This window comes from Arachis ipaensis, chromosome B02 (genome assembly GCF_000816755.2).
Source record: "Arachis ipaensis cultivar K30076 chromosome B02, Araip1.1, whole genome shotgun sequence".
In the NCBI taxonomy this organism is placed as follows: domain Eukaryota; kingdom Viridiplantae; phylum Streptophyta; class Magnoliopsida; order Fabales; family Fabaceae; genus Arachis; species Arachis ipaensis.
Window position 1 is genome coordinate 62,945,426 of NC_029786.2, and position 9,122 is coordinate 62,954,547.

A 9,122-nucleotide genomic window follows, 5' to 3' on the forward strand; every position below is an offset into this window, starting at 1 on the left:
GAGGAAGAAGAAATAGGTTACCCCAATTTGTTATTGTGGTTCTCATGCAATTTTGTTCATGTCAGGGACGGTGAAGAATCCAAACAGATTATTCTTTTGCTGCCCATACTTCAAGGTAGTTGTTTAGGGTTTAGCTAATTTTTTGTTTTCAATTTCTATTCCATAAATGCTAACAACTGTTAAACATTTTTGTAGACTAAAAAATGGTATTGCAACTTCTTTGCATGGTTAGATGATTATGTTTCTTCATGTGGTGAGGATGCTAACAAGGCGGTCTCAGTTGGGGCATCAAAACAGAAGTAGAATCGATTGGAAGGCCATGGTTATGTGGTGGATAACAAAGTTAATGAGTTGGAGGAAAGATTAATTGGTTTGAAAGATCAGTTAGATAAGTGTAGATTGAAAATGGGTGAAAGTAGATGTATTAGGTATGGATTTAATTTGTTAGCATTTTTTGATGGGGTTATAATTGCAAGCTTGTTCAGAGCAAGTGTATAGGATTTTGATAGCTGAATTTTGTTATTTTCTAGAGATGAATTTTGAACAACACTTTTGATGATGAATGAAATAAGAATGATTGTGGTGAATTTGTAAAATTTGAACTATGACGATGAATATGTTAAATTTCATCCTTGTATTGATAAATAATAGCATATATGTCATGAAATAAACTTAACAAATATGCATGCTAGCTAAGTAATAGATGTGTAGCAGTAAGTATCTAAAGTCTAAACTCAAAGAAAGATACATGTTCATATATTGATAATAAAGGAGCAATCCAGGTGTTGAAACAACTTAACACATAATATGTCCATTCAAAATATGGGCAGCAACATGGGCTTGAGCCAAATAACCAAAATATAGGGATCTCAACTAAAAGTTCTAAACCTAAAATCAGTAGTATTAAGTAGCAAAATATAGTAGTTTTTGAACCAAAACATGTGTCCTAAAGGCTTGTAGCCAAGATACAAATTAGCAACAAAAGATGGTCCAATTTCATGTCTTCTTAGGTGGCCTAAGTCCTGGGCGCCTGAAGTCGGAAGTGGGCACAAATTTGAAATGCCTTGAAGCAGTTCCCGAGCTTGCAGCAACTGTTGTTTCTGCTGATATTGCACTATCTCCACTTGTTGGATTTGTTGGAGGAGATATTGGGCCATGAGTAGGATTTGCCGAAGTATGGGACCTCAGAGCTGGACCTTCTCCTGGTTGAGATTTGAACCATAGTGTTGGCCTTGGTGCTGGTGGGGGTGTGGACATGAAACTTGGCATGTTGGCAGTTGGGTTAGATTGATCTATTGTAGGTGCTTGACTGAATTGTACATACTGGGTTGGTGGAGGTGGGGGCCTAACAACAGGGTTCTTTAACCTTCGGGTTGGATTGGATTGAGTTGTGAAGGCTACATCAGATGGACCTTCTTGAATGTTGCTGGAATTTGTAGCATGCTGGACCTACAAAGAATTTTTTATGATGTCTCCGAAAATTTATGAAGTTAAAGTAACTAGCTTTAAAGTTATATAAGATAACTTTACCTCCTCTGATTGTAGGGCATTCTGTGACAAAGAAATCTCTTGTGGTTGACCTTCTAGACCTACACCAAAAACCAAAATAATGCTTAGATTTTTAGAAAATTATTATCCCACAGTCACATTGTTTATTATTTCTCTTCTTCTTGGACCACCCACACAATGTACATGCCAAAGCATATCAAAATTATTGAAAATGACAACACAGATTTGAAAAGGTAAGGGAAGGATCAGACTAACCTGGCACGTCGCAAACTCCGTGCAATCTCCGTCCAAGCTTCAACCAAGCTCCGTCAACCATACTATCCAACCACCGTCAACAACAATATGTGGAGGTCAGTCAGCAACCTTGTCAGCAACACTATCAACACGTTGCTCCAACTTCGAGAGGTCGACGATTACTTCAAGGGGAGGACTCTTGCTCTAATAGGGTTTTCTAGTAATTACTGGAGCAACACTGGGGGCTTATATGGAAACCCCAATCGAAACGCATCCCAGACCCAAAAAATGACGTAGTTTTGGGTTTTTAAAGTGGGACAGATCGACCCATGTCCATTTTCTAATGGCCAACGTGGAACTTAACAGAGTGTTAACCTCCACATCAGCAACGTTAACTGACACGTAAGTAATTTTCATCTATTTTGGTCAGGAGAGATGACGGAAGGACCGCGACGTCTCACGAAAGTATGGGACAAAGACCGATTTGTTCCTTTTTTTTAGACAAGGGTCGCGATGTCCATAAAAAAAAGGACAGGGACGGATTGGGTGTTCACTCTTTAGTTTTCAATTGACATAATTTAGTTTCTAATTCTGGAACTCAATTTAGTGCTTTGGTCCCTATAACGTAAACGACCAAATAATGTGGTGTGAATAAAACCAAAAATATTATTTCTTTCCTTTTTCTCCTCATTTTTATCTCTCCTCCTACACCCTCGACTCTCCTTAATTGTTCTTAGACCTTCCACGACATGACTATATATATACAAATCAGAAATATTTGGTAACTAAAGCAAATCAGACAAAAACAGCTATAACTTGCCTTATTTAGTATGCATTAATTTTTGCGATAATTAATGAATGCTAAATAAGGTAAATTCTGGCTTTTTTTTGTCTCCCTAACATTACCGTATACAAATATTCTCCACATACAAGTGATTTGTCCATACAAGTCCATACAAGTTATTTTAACTTAATTCAGCTCATGCACCTCTTAATATAACTAATTTTTCAATTTACACGCGAATATATAACTTCTTTTTTTTAGAGGATTTCGTTTTCTTTTTCGAATTTCGTCAACGTTTTCTGCGTTCTCTACATTTTTTCTTCCTTTGTTTTTGTGCATTCTCTCTGTGTTCTCTTTCGTCATTTTCATGTGTTCTCTCTGCGTTCTCCTTCTTTGTTTTTCTCGATTTCATTTGTTATCTGCCTTCATTTTTTAAATCAAGCTCTGAAATTATTTTAAAGATAATGAATGATTCAAGCTCAGATTGTCAACTGAGCCAGCGTGAAGTGGATTATTATTTTGAATCCAATGAAGTGCCTGAGGTGTGGTTCAATTCTAGTTAATGTTTTCCTTAGTAGTTTATGATTATGTAGGTGAATAATGTTGTGAACCTTGGTTGTGAAAATTTTTGTTCATTGTTGATTGTTGAATTGAATGTAATGTAGTAGTTCTGATAAATCTGTTCCATTTTAAATCAGATTTTTCGGTGTAAATCAGAAATATTTTGGTGTATTAGGGTAACTTTTCGGTGTATCTACAGATTCTGACTTTTTCAATTGAACGGGGGTAAATTGTATTGTTGTTTTGAATCGAATCAAGTAGTGAGGTGTGATTTGAATCTAGATAATATAGTTTGTTTGTAGTTTATGATTTTATAGTTTTTGTTTGATGATGAGTTCTGAATCTGATTTTATTATTCTTGATGATGCACTTTGCTGTATGATAGATTTTAACACGGTGTATTGTGTACTATTTTCGGTGTATTTTGTAGCTTTTTTGCTATATTGATGAGCAGCTTGTTTCGAAAGTTGGGATGACTTTTAACAAGCTTGAAGATGCTATAAATTCGAGAAAGATTATTCGAAAGTTGCTGGTTTTTCTACAAGAATTCAGAGTACAAACAAGAAGGAAAATGAAATTAAGAACCAATTGATTACATGTAGCAAAGAGAAAAATGAAAATCGAAAATATCTCCAACCGAGAAGAAAAATCCTTCAGCCGGATTAAATTGTCCTGTAAGAAGTTATATACACATACTGAAGGACATTGGTGTTTGGATAATTTCGAAGGCCGTGTTGCATCATTCACATCCCTGCTGTCCAAATCAAGTAGAGATGCTTAAACAGCACAGGATGGTGGCCTTATCCCTCTTGTACGTGGTTGTGGTGTGATGTGGGGATGATGATTTGTTTCGCCCACAGTGAGGACGGTGGCTTATTTCCACTCACAGAATAACGAGATTGATTATTCAATAAAGGAATGGGGTTGGGATTGGTTAAGATTATGATTTTCATAAATTTGGTGATGATAGCGAGTTTGTGATTGATAATGATTATTGATTGGCAAGGTCATGGGTTTTGTCCCGCTTGCGTTATTGATATTGTGGGGATGGTGATTCGTCCCACCCACGGTGAGGAGAGTGGCTTTGCCCACTCACGAATAGACAAGTTGAGGATGAAGGATTCTCTCTCTTGTTGTGGGGTGAATGTGAAGAAGGTGGAAAGGCACTCTCTTTCGTATTGTTTTTCTACATTTTTCTCTGATTGCAAGGTGGAAAGGCACACTCCTTCAAATGTGAAAAGACACACTCCTTCCTAATTCCTCGCGAAGAAGGTAGAAAGACACTCTCCTTCATTTATATTCCTCCTGGGGATGCTCAACAATGAGACAATGTCTGGGTTAGCTATCGGATGTGTCGGATTTTAACATTTTTAACCGACAAGTGAGCTCATGGCCAGTAGGACAGGTATGCAACATGTGCATTTGTTTGCTATTGTTTAAGTATAAATATTTGTTTTGATTTGTCTAACTGTATATTCCTATTTAATTGCTAATTGAAATACTTGCCATACTTGCTCTCTACTTGTGTTTGTCTTGTATTGCTATCTTTGTGATTGAAATTACTGAATTGAATATGATTAAGACTAGAGGCAATTATGGAGCTGAGACTTAGTGACTTAACCCTATTAGGATTAGTTAAACCCTATGCTGGAACTTCTGTGAAGTTGGAGATTAGCATTGTTTAGTGGGTTCATGCTTCTTTATATAGTGTTTATTTGAAACTATTATCCTATTGAAAACTTTTGAGTTCTTACTTGTCGTGGATTTTCTTTTTTCAGATGCAGGGTGTGATGCATCTTGCTGAGTGTGCAGGATTCCGTTGGCACAACGAAGGAGACTCTTTTGAAGTTTATTTTGGTTTATTTAGAACTTTCTCCACTTTTGAAAATTTTATTGTATTTTTTTCTTAGAGGTTTTTATTTGGAGAAACAAGATTTTTATTTTGTATACTTTTTGATTTTATAATATTCTAGCCGGTCTTTTCTTCATGGGTCGAGACTAGTAACTTTTATGTATCCTATTCCAGAACTTGTGTGTTGCTCCTGTCTACAACACTTCTTACATTAACATATCGTGTGGCGGACGGGTGAGTAACGCGTAAGAACCTGCCCTTGGGAGGGGAACAACAGCTGGAAACGGCTGCTAATACCCCGTAGGCTGAGGAGAAAAAGGAGGAATCCGCCCGAGGAGGGGCTCGCATCTGATTAGCTAGTTGGTGAGGCAATAACTTACCAAGGCGATGATCAGTAGCTGGTCCGAGAGGATGATCAGCCACACTGGGACTGAGACACGGCCCAGTAAATAAGATTTTTCGGCGTAAATCAGAAATATTTTGGTGTATTAGGGTAACTTTTCAGTGTATCTACAGATTCTGACTTTTTCAATTGAACGAGGGTGAATTGTATTGTTGTTTTGAATCGAATCAAGTAGTGAGGTGTGGTTTGAATCTAGATAATATAGTTTGTTTGTAGTTTATGATTTTATAGTTTTTGTTTGATGATGAGTTCTGAATCTGATTTTATTATTCTTGATGATGCACTTTGCTGTATGATAGATTTTAACACGGTGTATTGTGTACTATTTTCGGTGTATTTTGTAGCTTTTTTGCTATATTGATGAGCAGCTTGTTTCGAAAGTTGGGATGACTTTTAACAAGCTTGAAGACGCTATAAATTCGAGAAAGATTATTCAAAAGTTGCTGGTTTTTCTACAAGAATTCAGAGCACAAACAAGAAGGAAAATGAAATTAAGAACCAATTGATTACATGTAGTAGAGAGAAAAAATAAAAATCGAAAATATCTCCAACCGAGAAGAAAAATCCTTCAGCCGGATTAAATTGTCCTGCAAGAAGTTATATACACATACTGAAGGACATTGGTGTTTGGATAATTTCGAAGGCCGTGTTGCATCATTCACATCCCTGCTGTCCAAATCAAGTAGAGATGCTTAAACAGCACAGGATGGTGGCCTTATCCCTCTTGTACGTGGTTGTGGTGTGATGTGGGGATGATGATTTGTTTCGCCCACAGTGAGGACGGTGGCTTATTTCCACTCACAGAATAACGAGATTGATTATTCAATAAAGGAATGGGGTTGGGATTGGTTAAGATTATGATTTTCATAAATTTGGTGATGATAGCGAGTTTGTGATTGATAATGATTATTGATTGGCAAGGTTATGGGTTTTGTCCCACTTGCGTTATTAATATTGTGGGGATGGTGATTTGTCCACCCACGGTGAGGAGAGTGGCTTTGCCCACTCACGAATAGACAAGTTGAGGATAAAAAATTCTCTCTCTTGTTGTGGTGTGGATGTGAGGAAGGTAGAAAGACACTCTCTTTCGTATTGTTTTTCTACATTTTTCTCTGATTGCAAGGTGGAAAGGCACACTCCTTCAAATGTGAAAAGACACACTCCTTCCTAATTCCTCGCGAAGAAGGTAGAAAGACACTCTCCTTCATTTATATTCCTCCTGGGGATGCTCAACAATGAGACAATGTCTGGGTTAGCTATCGGATGTGTCAGATTTTAACATTTTTAACCGACAAGTGGGCTCATGGCCAGTAGGACAGGTATGCATCATGTGCATTTGTTTGCTATTATTTAAGTATAAATATTTGTTTTGATTTGTCTAACTGTATATTCCTATTTAATTGCTAATTGAAATACTTGCCATACTTGCTCTTTACTTGTGTTTGTCTTGTATTGCTATCTTTGTGATTGAAATTACTGAATTGAATATGATTAAGACTAGAGGCAATTATGGAGCTGAGACTTAGTGACTTAACCCTATTAGGATTAGTTAAACCCTATGCTGGAACTTCTGTGAAGTTGGAGATTAGCATTGTTTAGTGGGTTCATGCTTCTTTATATAGTGTTTATTTGAAACTATTATCCTATTGAAAACTTTTGAGTTCTTACTTGTCGTGGATTTTCTTTTTTCAGATGCAGGGTGTGATGCATCTTGCTGAGTGTGCAGGATTCCGTTGGCACAACGAAGGAGACTCTTTTGAAGTTTATTTTGGTTTATTTAGAACTTTCTCCACTTTTGAAAATTTTATTGTATTTTTTTCTTAGAGGTTTTTATTTGGAGAAACAAGATTTTTATTTTGTATACTTTTTGATTTTATAATATTCTAGCCGGTCTTTTCTTCATGGGTCGAGACTAGTAACTTTTATGTATCCTATTCCAGAACTTGTGTGTTGCTCCTGTCTACAACACTTCTTACATTAACATATCGTGTGGCGGACGGGTGAGTAACGCGTAAGAACCTGCCCTTGGGAGGGGAACAACAGCTGGAAACGGCTGCTAATACCCCGTAGGCTGAGGAGAAAAAGGAGGAATCCGCCCGAGGAGGGGCTCGCATCTGATTAGCTAGTTGGTGAGGCAATAACTTACCAAGGCGATGATCAGTAGCTGGTCCGAGAGGATGATCAGCCACACTGGGACTGAGACACGGCCCAGACTCCTACGGGAGGCAGCAGTGGGGAAGTATCTGAATAATGGCTATTGATCTTGTTTAATTTTTTTTACAGGATCTTAGTTATATTATTATTCTTCAGATATTAGTATATTATGTATCTATTTTTTTTAGGTGTCGTAATACCTCACCACCTTTGATTTACGACTTAAGAGTAAATCTCTGTGAAATAGGGTGTTACGGTTAATATTTTGTTTTCTTTTTCAGATGTATTTTTGTCAAGAGGAAGTATAGGGAGCCAATGGAGTATCTGTACAATGTGAACAATGGGGGTTTAGGGATGTTCGATTTAGTAGGATATTAGATGTTTATTATCCCTGGTACCTGGATAGTTATTCTGGATAGTATGTGTGTATTGTGTTTGAGAAATTAGTAGTATTTTATCCTGGATGTTTATTTTTTAACTTATATTAGGCCAAATAAATAGTCAATTGTACACATTGTACAAATATTCAATTGGCTCCCTACTAGCAGGATTCTTTTGTCAATTGTGTTGACTTCTACAATGTTATGTATGATTTATAAAATATTTTATTGGATAGATGAAAAGGAAGTAGGAGTAGATGAGTTGTTAATGGAGATTAACAATGACGTTGGAATTTTTTATTTGAAGTAATTGATGAAATACAAATAAAAATGAGATAGGAGAATTTGAGTTGTGTGAAAGCTTTTTTATTTAATGTAATTGACAGACAGAAGAATTTTTTAAACAATAAACCCCTCTCATTGAGGATAGTATTAGATCTGTCCTTATTAATTTAAATTTAAAGATAAATAAGTTTTTATCTTTTTTAATTATTTATGTTCAAATTTAACTTCCAACTCTCCAAATAAAGATACCAAATCAATAACTACTATTAAGATAAAATTCACAAAAAAACTGTATTGTCTCACAAAAATTAAGAACAGAAACTAAAATGATTTTTTATTTTTCCATTAGAGATCACATTATTTTTCGAGAATAAAAACAGGGCCGAGTTGGTAATTTATTACTCGCTTATGATGCAACGAACTCTGTCTATGCCAATACAAATCAAAAGAATGTAATTCAAGTGGCACGGTTTCACTAATTTGGCAGTGTCACCACAGGTTTCGCCAAAAAATTTTAAATCATAGTGACCAATTTATGGATGGTAATATCTTCACGATTGTTAGAGAATTTATTAGTTGAGATTTTATAGAATCTAGATATATAGAATTCAACCAGGATTACTGGGAAAAAAATAGTATCTATTACACTGTCTAGTAAATTATGTGTGTGTTATAAAATTTTAAACCTCGACATACTCTAAAGGGTTATAGATCGGGTAGAAAAACACTAGGAAAAAATTGTCTAAATGATGATCATTTGGGAGAGACTTAATTATTAAAAAAAGTCTTTAATACCAAAACTATTGAAGAGAATTAATTTTGTTTAGTTTAAGAAGAACGGCAAATCTTTTTTAAAAAAACATAAATATATTTTAAAATTATTGTTTTATTTATTTCTTTTTTATAAATATATTTTTTTAATTATCTATTATATTCAAATTTTTATTAATATATTTTTAT

General features: G+C 35.6%; 1 protein-coding gene and 1 long non-coding RNA gene across 2 annotated transcripts; one reads left to right on the forward strand and one right to left on the reverse strand.

Moving 5' to 3' along the window:
- LOC107627310 (mediator of RNA polymerase II transcription subunit 15-like) lies at positions 997 to 1,825 on the reverse strand. Its single transcript, XM_016330157.1, has 3 exons — positions 1,765 to 1,825; positions 1,531 to 1,589; positions 997 to 1,449 (listed from the first exon to the last, which is right to left on the reverse strand). The coding sequence occupies exons 1-3, from the start codon at positions 1,823 to 1,825 to the stop codon at positions 997 to 999; spliced, it is 573 nt and encodes a 190-aa protein (XP_016185643.1).
- On the forward strand, positions 5,392 to 7,582 carry LOC110267724. The gene is made up of 3 exons (XR_002355610.1): positions 5,392 to 5,404; positions 6,409 to 6,412; positions 7,445 to 7,582. It is a non-coding gene; the product is annotated as an uncharacterized LOC110267724 (long non-coding RNA).

What these genes read in the sequence shown, in the direction of transcription:
- LOC107627310 (XM_016330157.1), bottom strand. Translation starts at nt 1,825, where the DNA reads ATGGTTGACGGAGCTTGGTTGAAGCTTGGACGGAGATTGCACGGAGTT. An exon ending in CGGAGTTTGCGACGTGCCAG is followed by an intron (nt 1,590 to 1,764) that starts GTTAGTCTGATC and finishes TTTTTGGTGTAG; the next exon opens with GTCTAGAAGGTCAACCACAA. An exon ending in ATGCCCTACAATCAGAGGAG is followed by an intron (nt 1,450 to 1,530) that starts GTAAAGTTATCT and finishes AATTCTTTGTAG; the next exon opens with GTCCAGCATGCTACAAATTC.